Source organism: Aplidium turbinatum, chromosome 3 (genome assembly GCF_918807975.1).
Source record: "Aplidium turbinatum chromosome 3, kaAplTurb1.1, whole genome shotgun sequence".
Classification (NCBI taxonomy): domain Eukaryota; kingdom Metazoa; phylum Chordata; class Ascidiacea; order Aplousobranchia; family Polyclinidae; genus Aplidium; species Aplidium turbinatum.
In genome coordinates, this window is record NC_137474.1 from 40,642,787 (window position 1) to 40,655,918 (window position 13,132).

General features: G+C 35.9%; 1 protein-coding gene across 1 annotated transcript; it reads left to right on the top strand.

Moving 5' to 3' along the window:
- The first annotated feature begins 4,297 nt into the window (after window positions 1-4,297).
- Window positions 4,298-5,637, top strand: LOC145767350 (mitochondrial coenzyme A transporter SLC25A16-like). Its single transcript, XM_082579155.1, has one exon. It carries the CDS (start codon window positions 4,306-4,308, stop codon window positions 5,179-5,181), a length of 876 nt encoding a protein of 291 aa, XP_082435281.1. The 5' UTR covers window positions 4,298-4,305; the 3' UTR covers window positions 5,182-5,637.
- Window positions 5,638-13,132: the final 7,495 nt, after the last annotated feature.

Below are 13,132 nucleotides of genomic sequence, written 5' to 3' on the forward strand. Positions count from 1 at the left end.
ACCATGTTTGCCGAACGACGTATTACATTTTTGCTCTCAACAAGTAAGTTGGGTGGCTGTACAATACTTCTTTAAAAAAAAAAGGTTTCATAGGCAGTGCTTTTTAGCAGGCAATTTAGTTTGAAATAAAACGCTTCTGGGTGGTATTGAACTCATACCCTTGGGCACATGCGCGGCGACTTCTGGGGAGCAGTGCCCCTCGTAAACTTATGGTTGAGGGGCAACGAAAATGGCTAATACAAGTGGTGTTTCAAAGATTAAATACTTCTCGAAAGATTTAGATCATTTAAACGGACTTAAAGAATGCCGAAAGCGAAAAGCAGCAGCTGATCGCATGGCTTTCTCTGGAACGTGAATTACTACAGTACTGAGATGCGCACGGCACGCACGCTCACAGTCACACACTGCTTATCTTCCCGCGCGTGAGGAGCAACTTTAAAGTCAAAATGCGTGGTAGCGAAAAAGCGAATGCGAGGTTGAATATATGTTCTCATTTCACGAGTTATGCAAACTTTGTTAGATTTTTTGTGACTTCAAACATGAAATCGTTTTAGCAAACTTTATCGAGTTGAAATTACGACACAACAAACAACAACGTGAATACAGCTTGGAAATCATACGGTATGGAAATTTCAAAGTAGAGCGTAGAGTAACTTACGCAGCTGGAATAGTCACGTAACTATTTACGGCAATATTAAGTAAACCAGCTAAACTAGACATGCTACTTTTAACGAGGTCTTCCCGCTATGAGATCAATTATGATTCAACAGAATGCACTGTTTTGTTCGCAATGTATGAGAATTAAATCGAAAACCGATAAAAGGAAAAGTGTTTAATGGTCTTGGTCACAGAAATTGCCTGCATTAACAACGTCTCTTACCACTATTATCACCTAGCCAACCTGACATCATTGTTTTATGCGGTCGCTAAGGTTTGACATCGACTTCAACAATCATGGAATGTTACGTAATAAGAACGATTATATCCTACACCCAGAAATAAAAAAAGTGATCTCTTAAAACAGCTTTTTTCGATGTTTTGTCTCGTGAGCTTTGCATATTGCTCAACAAGTGTAATGTGTATAAAGTTTAGAATTGACAAGAAATCATTAAATTTGAAAATTAAGTTTGAATCTTTGCAAATTAATGTATTCAAAGCTTTTACTTCGGCCGATGCCATTTCACACTTTGTAATCTATGGCTTCAATGATTTTGCCGCAGCAAAAATAACTGCCGAGCTGGAGACAACAGCTTGTCCCATGTATAAGTTGAACCTGTCTTTTTGAGGTGAAAATCACTTGCAAAATGCGAACATCTCGACCTATATTCGAGTGTATACGGTATTCGATAAAAGACTATATATAAAGACTTTTGTTACCGCTTTGAAGGTAAATAATTAGCAAAACTAGTAAAACAAGGTTAATAAAACTGATAACAGGTTTCCACTCTGCTTGAGATCATGATTTTTTGCGTTTTATTTCGATAACTTCACTGTCTTGATCGCTGTTATTCACTCGCACAAAAAGGAAATGAATCGGCTTGTTTTCCAACTGTTCCAATTATGAGCTAGTAATATCAAAATTTTTACGACTAGATGTATTATACTACTTGCGTTAAACTAATCGTTTCAAGCAGTGGTTCTAATAAACTCGGTTTGCGACCTAGGTGTCAATATAAACAAGACAGTAAGCTTAATCAAAGACTATTTTAATTGAGTAAAATAACGTTATGGTTATGACGTCATCACCTTTCTCTCCCCCCAAGATTTTTTGAAAAGTCGGCGCCTATGCTTGGGGATACCAGCCCGAGAAAGATCGTACGCGCCGCTGATACAGTTGAATAAAACTATTGAATTTAGAAGTGATAAAGGCACTTTTTTCTTCTCTCGTCTTTTGCTTTGAAAGAAAAAAATACGTCATGACCGGTCAAATAGTATTTCAGATTAAAAGACCGGAGCCGATCAAATAGCCACTGCCTTACATTTTTGCTCTCAACAAGTTAGAAATTCAATAGTTTCATTATTCAACTGAATCAGCGGCGCGTACGATGTTTCTCTGACGGTATCCCCAAGAGTATGAGTTAGATAGACTACTACCCAGAACCATTTTACTTCAAACTGAATTGCCTGCTAAAAAACACTGCCTAAAAGTAAACTTGACATTGATGAAACCAACTGAATTTAATTCACTTGTTGGTCTCATAGCCTACTGCCTATACTTTTTTAGTTAAGATTAAACAGTGGTTAAAATTGTCACTGTGACTCTGTAAAGGGTTAGAAATTTAACTACTCTTCTAAAAAAAAAAAAATAATAAAACTTCTAAAAAAAATGTTTGACAACCCTGGTAACTCTTGGGCCCCAGTAACTTCTGGACCGCTACACCAGAACCTAAGCGAGCAAGAATCCGTTACTTGCGTTTTGAAATGCTCTTGTTTTTGAATGATGCATAAGAATAAATTTCACCTACAGCATGCTTTCTATAACAACGTTGAAATAGCAGTGTCGTCGTCGCCTCCAGCTCGTGTCCGAGCATTGGTTTGTCCAAATCGAATTTGGCTTTGGATGGTGATGTCGTATGTGGCATTTGCGGGTATGCCTTTTTTGGCGGACATAGCACTAGCAGTGTAAACAAATAATATTAGTTTTCAAGGTCAATTTGACGTCACAAAGTGCTGTGTCTAGTTAAGAAAAGTAGAGGAAAACAAGAAGTAGTGATAGCCAGGGTTGAGAAAAACTCGTTTTTTTAAAAAAAAGCCCAACCCGCATGGTTTTTTCTTTAAAAAAACCCTGGTTTTTTGGGTTTATTTAAAAAAGATGCAAAAAAGGTAGATTCGTGCTTATTTCACCTCAAATACTACTTTTTAATAGTAGTTCAAAGTGGCATTACTTGATTTTTGTGTACAGAAATATCCACTGTGTTTTCAATTTATCCTTGGAAATTTCCTTCACAATCACATCCTCAAGTCCTAATTTGAAGTTTGTTTTAAGTACCTTGTAATACTTTGGTTCATTTTTTCAATTTTCTGATAAAAAATTGACAAATATGATGCTCTGGGTTTTTTATGTTTTTTTTTTGGTTTTTTTAAGTGGGTTTTTTGAAAAAAAAGCCCATTTTTTTTGGGTTGGATAAAATATTGACAACCCTGGTGATAGCACGCTACTTTAGCCTGACTAGCAATAGCAGGTAGTGTGGCTAGTGCGCTACTTTCATCAATTGGTAGCAGGTAATGGTAGCAAGCACTAATTTAGCCCAAGTAGCGGCTAGTGCACTACTTTTAAAGTAGCAGATGCCCACCTCTGGTAGAGTGGTAGTGGTATAACATCTAGCTCCACAAAATCTCAGTTAAAAGTTACTTGAAAGTGTTTTTTTGGCAAATCAGTTGTACTAAATATTGTCGAAATAGGTCCCAAGTATTAGGCCTATCATTCTTAAAAGCTCAACCGATATATCGGTCAGCCAATATTTATCAGCTATTTTTCACCAATAAACATTGGCCAGCAAAAGCACGCTCAAAACCAGTCGTACATGCCTTTAAAAGAAACACAAGTTGCTCAAACGTGCTTATAAAAAGCGCATTTAAACTCTCTCGTTTTAATTACAAGATTGCAGCTGCACAGTGCACACAATCCATTTTTGCATGCAGCACATGGGTATCACAAAACACCTCCTACTTCTGTCCCCAGCGAAAAGATGTTCTCTTCGCATGAATGCTGAGAAACTATGTTTTTTGATCTACAATTTGAAACTGTTGAACTTTGATTATTGAACACAAAGCAGTATTGCATTTGGTTGTTTCTTTTTTTGTTTGGTGTTTTTTTTTGTGATTAGTGTTAATGATTTTTCCATTACAGCAACCAATGCACATAAACTTTCTTTGACTGGTTTGCTGCTTAATAACATTGTTGGTAACAAATTTTTCGTAGTTGATACATATTGGTATCGGCCTTAAAATTTCATAAATATCGGTAGCGGCCTAAAAAAGTGATATCGGTCGAGCTCTATCATTACTGCTTGATTCTGTGTTTTCTAGGTCAAGATTATTTTTCTATGCTTTTTTAATTGTGTTGAAATTTAAGGTTCAGATGGACTTTCAGTCGACAATTGGAGATCTGGCCATGTTTACACCATAAAATTTCATACAATCTGTACTGCACAACAGCTTGCGTTTTTAGTCGCTAATTACTTATATAATACTTTTTCATGTACCCTACTGTGTTTGTGTTATTCTTTTCAAAGCTAATCTTTTATGTTTCAGGCTAATAAAATGGATTGGAATGTAGCAGCTAAACAATTATTTGTTGGTGGCATGTCTGGCTGTTGTGCTAAAACTGTTATAGGTCCTCTGGACAGAACTAAAATTCTTCTTCAAGCCCACCATCCTTACTATCAACAATATGGTGTTTTCCGTTGCATGTGGGAAATTGTGAAACGAGAAGGGGTTGTTTCCTTGTGGAAAGGGAATACAATGATGATGATTCGCATATTTCCATACTCTTCAATCCAGTTTTTCTCCTTTGAAAGATATAAAAACCTCTACTCTTCTTTATTTGGCGATTGGCATTTTAATAAACTTATTGCTGGGTCTTCAGCTGGAGTAACATCTGTACTTGCAACATACCCCCTTGACATGGTTAGGACAAGAGTAGCCTTCCAGATTACAGGCGAACACAGATATCACAGCATTCGGCATGCCTTTGTATCAATTTACAAAGAAGAGGGGGGAGTTCGTGGCTTTTATCGTGGGATTTCGGCTACGCTGATTGGCATGGTGCCTTATGCTGGGGTTTCTTTTTATACTTTCAATTCGTTAAAAGAATTTCTCATTAAGCTATCACCGAATGTGCTAGCTCGTCCAGACACAAAGTCTCCAGATACACTTGTATTGCGGACGTGGGTGTCTTTGGGATGTGGAGGTTTAGCAGGTGCTTTGTCACAAACTGTTTCTTTTCCATGCGATGTTGTACGACGGAGAATGCAGCTTGCTAATGTGCTGCCTGGCTCACACAGATTTCAAACCATAGGGTCAAGTTTAGTGACTATATACAAAGAAAATGGAATAATTCGTGGGTTGTACCGTGGTTTGTCGATTAATTACGTAAGAGTTATTCCACAACAGGCTGTCGCATTTACCGTGTATGAATTTTTAAAAGAGGTAATTGGACTAAACAAAAAATCTAACTAATGCATCTAATTAAACTTGTTAAATTTTAGAAATATTTTGTCAAAAATATTATATTTACTGTGCAGTTTTTTATGTGTAAGGTTGTAATAATGTATTTTGATGGAATCCTGCAACGTATTAAAAAAAATTAATTTATTCAAATTTGAATGGAGAATATGAGCAATTTCATGAAGAGAAAGACGCAAATGATTGAAACCGCTCGTTCTTAAAATAACAATGCACAAAATTTCATAAACTCTTGTTGCATTTTCTTGAACCTGTGCACTGTCAAGGGTCCACGTCTTTTAGGCGCTGACAGTTAGGCGCTGGTCTAATAGGCGCGCACACTGTGGCGTCTGGATATTTAGGTGCGGAGCACTGTGGCGCCCGTTCATTTAGGTGCTATTCCTAGTAAAGTCTGTAGATTGTATCAGCTTGGCAGGTAGGGGCGTAGGGCAATGCTTTTCACACAAAATATTATATTGAACAGGAAAATATATTGTTTTGTTAATGCGTGTGCGTTGTTGGTCATGGCTTCAGTGCGTGAAGTTGCTTAAACTGGCAATGCTTTTTCACACAAAATGTTATATTACACAGAAGAATATATGGGTGAAGCTGCTTGAACCGGAAATGCTTTTCACACAAAATGTTATATTGAACAGAAAAATATGTTATGGCTTCCGTGAGTGAAGCTGCTTAAACCGGCAATGATTTCACATAAAATGTTATATTGAACAGAAAAATATGTTGTTTTTTTTAATGCGCGTGTTCAGCATTTATTTGTTGTTAGTCCAGGTTTGCGCCGGCGAAAGCTTTATCGATAAATTATTCAAGTTTCCGAAAATGTATGAGATTGAGTTCACTTTTAGTTAGGTCAAATAATAACTAAACATCAGTAAAAAATGTACCGTAGGCTGTACTCAAGCGGGCGGTAGGCTTGAGTGAAGAGTAACTTAGTTTTCCGTCAAAACCCTGACTAGGTTTAATAACGAGCGAAGTCTCACCATTATGCTTGCAACTTGTAGCCAAGGTGTAGCCTATATGCCCTGTAGAAATGTATTCATGTGAACAGTAGTAGAGCGTCTTACGCGTTCTCGTCACATGGCCAATCCATCCCGAACAGAAGTAATTTATATTTAATCTAAATTACCAGACATTTTTCACACAAATTAATCTGTTGTATTTACGCGGTAAAAACATGTCATGTGATCGACGTAGACGCACAATCTTGATATCAAATGAAAGCATACATCTTCAGCTATCCGAAGATGCAAAGCTTTGCAATAAAATTTAAAACATTCTATTTACAACTAGCAACTTTCCAAAAGGTATTTTTTCTAATTTCTAAAAAAATTAAAAATTGGCAGAAAAGTGTACTTCATTATAATTTTTACTACCCAAGCATGATACAATAATATGAAAATATATGTAGTTTAATCGAATGCCAAAACAACTCTGCACATGAGAAAAAATTTACTTTGTTTCTGCGCGCAATGCTTTAGGAGGTACAGCAGAATGATTATGGAGAAATTTGGAAAATTTTAAGCAAAAAGTTTACGTAATTTAGCCTACAGTCTTTTTGATCGAGAAATTCCAAAGTAAGGGGTTGCTTAGCCAGTTTTGACTGCCAATTCCAATGAGTGAAAGAAAAAAAATCCGCTGTGTCCCCATCTTTAAGAAGTCCTCATCTGATAACTGCACCGCCAAAATATTTTTTTTTACTTAGCCAAAAAAGGCCAGGCAAAGACTATGGATCTGCCATCATTTACATTATTTTTTTGCTTGAAATAAGCTACCTTTTAACCTTGGACGTAGGGATACTTCCTTGGTCATCATGGCAAAAATCCCAAGACGTGTGTATACGTCCATGGTCGCGAAAGAGTTAACTAAAAATGAACTCAATAATGTTGGAAGCTTCAATAATTTATTGATAAAGCTTTCACCAAAGCAAACCTGGACTAACAACAAATAAAACAATAATAAATCAATAAAACAACAATATATTTTTCTGTTCAATGTAACATTTTGTGTGAAAAGCATTGCAGGTTTTAGCAGCTTCACTCACTGAAGCCATGATATAATTTTCTGGCAAGCTGCCAAGCTGATACAATCTACAGACTTTACTAAGAATAGCACCTAAATGACCGGGCGCCACAGTGCTCCGCACCTAAATATCCAGACGCCACAGTGTGCGCGCCTATTAGACCAGCGCCTAACTGTCAGCGCCTAAAAGACTTGCTCCCACTGTCAACTCCACCCAGCGTTATTTTGAATTGCATGAATTAGGCTACGCTGTTGCATTCACTGGTGGATTCATGCAATACACTGGTGGATTCATGCAATTGATTCCTGTAACAAAGTTTCTTAGTGGTAAGGTTAAAGGTATTTCTCAACAACACTTTGGCTATAAAAGCCCAAAATTTGTAAGACATCTTTGGTGTTCAACTGTTCATGCATTAATATTATATCTATTTTAATAAGTCATAGATACTTGGTGATACATTATGATCAAGTATTGTCGACAGCTGTGATGAGGTAGAGAGCATAATAGGTTAGTGCTGTAGTTCAATTAGACATTTCAACATGGTGAAATCATTGCTTTATTTGTTATGCTTAGTGATATGATGCAGCATTGCCACTGTCATTTCAAATGAGCGAGTGATATCTGTCAACGTCGGTCTTCATATTTCTATATCGAAGTTTTTCAAAATTTTCCTTCAAAAGTGCGGAAACTATTTTTAAATGTATATTGTATTGATATGACAACGTTTTATATTCAGTTATTTGCTGTAGATAGACCATGGCAATATATATTTTATGCGTTGGGTTACCCAACTGAGATTCATGATCCTTGTGGTGCTGTGATAAGCTCGTGCTCAATGGTACCGCAGAGTAAATTTAATTGGTACTTTGTTGCAATCATATTTGGAAATAAATTCGACTACACTCATATCACTACTGCCTTGGAAATCAAGCACTGCGTTTTGGTTGCATTTATGCCGAAACGGATGTGTATTATTAATTTGTTGTCCATGCTACCAATATTGTCAGGTCATTGTGCCAATGTTGAACAAAACAGTGTTATTTAAGCTGGCCTCTATGGACTGTCATGCAATCAGAGTTTTTCGCCTGTAGAGAAACTTTGACTATTTGTTTTACAATTATATACCGTAAATCGTACGGGAATAAATTGCGACAATAGATATATGTTAGAAGTCTAATGTCGTTTTTCATGATTAATAAGAGAAGCCATGAGATAGTCCATTGGTAATAATAGTATTATTATTCTCAGTTAATTGCGGAAATGTTGGTATGGGCTGGATTAATGTTACCGTACCCGAAGTCGAATCCAGTTTTTCCGACCAAACGTTTTTTGCCCCATGCCAGTGCATTATTCTACTGCAAACTTGATAATATCCTATTTATGGCTTAGTTGGTTATAACTGGGATCTAGACAGTAGACATCAATATCTTGCAATTTTAAAGTTTTAATTGCCCCATCTCTAATTTGTTTCTAAACCCTGCATATCTCAACATGTTGTTTTATGCTCTGTCAAGGTCGGCATACCCTGCATTTTTACTTAGTGTAGTTTATTCACTTGAAACTTATGACACTGACAGCTGCGTGCACTGCATTAGCCGTGTAATTTTTACGTCGTTTGATTCTGTATACTCGAATAAATCGAATAACGGATTTGAAGTTTCGACCATGTTGTGTGATATGCGATCTTTTCACAGCATTTTATGTAACAGCTCATTTAATTCCACCACTTTTTTGAAGTATGATCACTGCTGGATGTTTTTTATTTCACCATTTTCAATGTGAGTGCTGTTTGTATTCGCAAAGCTTGACTGCGGATATCCGAAATCTTGACAGGTTTAATTTAACTGACTTAGCAATAAAAATGTTACTTTAATGAAAAAGGTACATTGTGTGTGCTCAGCTCGGTGCTAACGGTTAAATTTTATTATGACGCCTTCAAATATTGCTGTCAATAGCGGAAAGGGATATCAGCACAATAGGCATATCTTGTGTTTGTGAAAACAGTTTGTGAAAAAAAGTTGTAATTCTAACCTTATATATAGGCTATATAATATATGTGCTGTGTGCAAGTTGATTGCTATGGTACTTTTATGTCATGAATGACTTACTATTAGGTTATTTAGCTACTGTCTCAAACACATACTAGGTACATCAGTGTGAAATGCATCTTTTGAATGTCTTGGAAATGCTTTTTGACCTAATTTTAAACAAATCTTACTCTTTCTAGCAATATTTGTTTAGCAGGCCAGCATACTTCTGTGGATTAAGCCCAAATCTTTTTTTTTTTTTATTTCAAAGAACTATTCAAAGACAAGTTTTATTTCTTGAAACATAGTAAGCCGTCAGGGTGGGCTTTTGATCATTAACAGACAAAATTGGTGCGATACTTTTTGAATTAAAATTAAATAATTTTCAAATAGCAGTCAAGACAAAATTCGACAAATGTCAACTGAAGTGCATTCAAATGGCAATATAACTGATCTGGAAAAAGAAAGCAAAGCATGTTGTATTATGTTACCTGTTTACCATGGTATATTTTGTTATTCTGTACACCACTCACTGTCATATTTAAATTGCAGTTTTCATTTTTTTACATTCAACACTCAATCCCTCGCCCTTTGCCAATTCCTGACACCACGGCGTCATATAACGTTTAAACAGTACCTATCTTGCGTTACTAATTTATTTCCTAAAAAAAAAATAATAATTTATTTTGACGTATTTACTCGAGCCAAGGGTTACCATATTTGATGACACACAATTTTTGACGATTTACACCATTTGTGTCAACCAATTTTTTCGATCCAAGCATTTTTGTTATTGAATAAATTTTAAATGCTTCCAAAACACGTTGCCACTATTGCTTTCTGATGAAATGAGGATAAACTCGAAGCAATACAAAAACAGTTGCATTACACCATATGTGTGCAACAGTGCAAGTGTTTTGCTAAACATAATCATGAATTCACTCCAGCAATTGCATTTGCAGTTTTACTTTTATTTATTGTTAAGTTCAACTTGAGATTATGTACCATCAATTTTCCAAGCAAAATACTACTCGAGTACTGGAAACAACTTTGATCCATAATGATTGCTGCCCGCTGTGACAACCACATGCACAATATGCTTATTATTTTCTTTAAAAGTTTTATCTATCGAATACGGTGCAATTACGTACCTTACACCAGAGTTGTACTTGAATATAATTAATTACACATTTCCATGTAATTGCAATTGAAACTTTTTTCTGTTGTGTAGCTAACATTGTAGTTTCAACATAAATTGGTCCAAATTACAATTACATTTGATAAATTGCACGCATGATATTATTATATTTTGTGGAGTCGCTTGTTGGGGTTAAAAGTGGACTTCTACATTGCAACCTAATCTTTATAAATGCAGTTCTACTTGTCTTCTGATAAAATCAAACTGTAAAAAATCATCGATGGATATAAATATTGAAACATTTAATTTAGTAATTGAACCGTGTGGTTAAGTACATTTAGAAGTACTGTAATCGTAAATTTGTAACTTGAAAATTTCGGAACATTGCAATGTAATTAAAAACTTTGATAGGGTCATTCCAGCTCAATTCACCCAGTGCTGTTAACACCACCATCACCGATTTACACCAAATTTGGTTTGTGGTTAGGTTTTGGGCAAAAACGCATAAATTTTAAATTTTATCAAAATCCGGCCAGTGGTTTTGGAGATATGGGCCTGTGAAATTTCGTATTTTGGGGGAAAATGGAGGTACCCGGCTTATTTCAAAATGCCATTTCTCAGCAACCACTGGGTGTATTTTAATGAAATTGGTGTCATTTTGCAGGAAATTGGTCAAGGATTTCATTTCTGTAAACAATTTTCAAAAATAAGCATGTTTGGGGGTAATGACCTTTTGACCTTTGCTTTGACCTTGACTTTGACCCTGTGGATCACGTGATACAAAAAACTTGTCTACATAAAAAATATTCCTTGACACTATCTCTATAACATATGAAAAAATGGGAGAGGTAATATTTTTAGTTTAGCCATAGTTTTCATTCAAAGAGTACGATATCTGTGAGATTTTCATAAAATGCGGTTAGCTTAAACCTTATATTGTAGAATAAGTCTTGCTGCTCTTGCAACAACAGTGTACCAGCTTCATTTTTAATAATCAGAAATCGATTTCGCCATACTGTTATAGCATGGTCAGTCTGATAAGGTATATCGTTATCCATAGGCGCCGAGTTTTCAAAATACACGCATCAAGATGCGTCATATGATGCGTCTTTGCCTCGTGTAATTTAAACGCCATGTGATGTGACTTTCTCTTTTGCTCTGCCGTTTTATTTTATGCATTTCGTTTTTCAATTCAGTGTTTAGATCAGTTATTCATTTTCATTGTAAATAAGCAGATATTTTTTTTTGTTACTTGATAAGGGCTAACGTGTGTATGGCCGAAAACGTTTGTAGCTTATAGTTTATGTTCAATTTTAATGGATTATGTTGAATGCCGGGGTCTGCTACTATTCGGTGAGTCCGATTCGGTGAGTCTGATTTGGTGAGTTCCTAACCTCTAACCCCTAACCCTAAAACGGCAATGCTAATTAGGCTACGGTACCCGCTAATTTAAAAAATAAAATTGAAAAAATCCCCCGTTAAGGGATCGGACTCACCGAATCGGACTCACCGAAACGGGCCATTCCGTAAATGCCGTGTGGTTGCTTGGTTGTGCTAGCATACAAGGAATTCAATTTTGCAATGTCAATCCTGACCGGTATGAAGCTTGCAAAGAAAAATTGAAAAAAAGATTCTCGTTGGCAAAGACAATAAAAGGAACACTAAAATTCCATAAATTTGTTCCGATTTCTGAAACAAAGTTATTCGCGTACAAACTCAGTGCTCAAAAAAAATCTGCCTGAAATAGTGTCAGTGACAGTAGGGAGAGATGAAGACCTTGCACTTGAAGCATTAAATGAACCTATCAACATCGCAACACAGACATATGTGTGCTGTATATATGATTATGAACCGTGGAGAGGATTGGTAGAAGACATTTCTGATGAGTTTGGAGACTACCATGTAAACTTTATGCATCCTCATGGTCCAGCCAGAATCTTCTACTGGCCTACCTCTGCTGATAAATGCTGGATCGATATTAATAACATTGTTTGTATCATTGAAACTCCTTCCATGATTACATCTGGCAGATGTCGTTACACTATTTCCAAAAACGATACAATTAAACTTCACAGGTTGTGTAAAAACTGGTCAGCTCAGTGATTGCTGTCTATGGAAAACTTTCAGAACCTAACATTTTGTCTGTTGTGTCTTGACTAAACTGTGTCATTTAAGTCATTTTTATGCAGTATTAATTGGGAGCGTTTATGTATTACATCATCAGAATTTGAGATATTTTACCCCCTCCCCCATTTGCCATCATTTCCCAATGTTATAAGCTTATTTTACAAAAAAAACAAACACCCCTCAATCCTCATCATCATTTTAGACCCATTTTTTCTGATGATGCAATGTGCATATCGTTCCATTTGTACATACCATACTATTTTTGAGTGATTTTAAGAAAATTTGTTGAAAAATCATGAGACATGCAAACTTTGAGTGAAAACTATGGCTAAAATAGAAATATTACCTCTCCCATTTTTTTATATGTTATAGAGATAGTGTTAAGAAATATTTTTCATGTAGACAAGTTTTTTGTATCACGTGATCCACAGGGTCAAAGTCAAGGTCAAAGCAAAGGTCAAAAGGTCATTACCCCCAAACATGCTTATTTTTGAAAATTATTTACAGAAATAAAATCCTTGACCAATTTCCTGCAAAATGACACCAATTTCATTAAAATACACCCAGTGGTTGCTGAGAAATGGCATTTTGAAATAAGCCGGGTACCCCCATTTTCCCCCAAAATACGAAATTTCA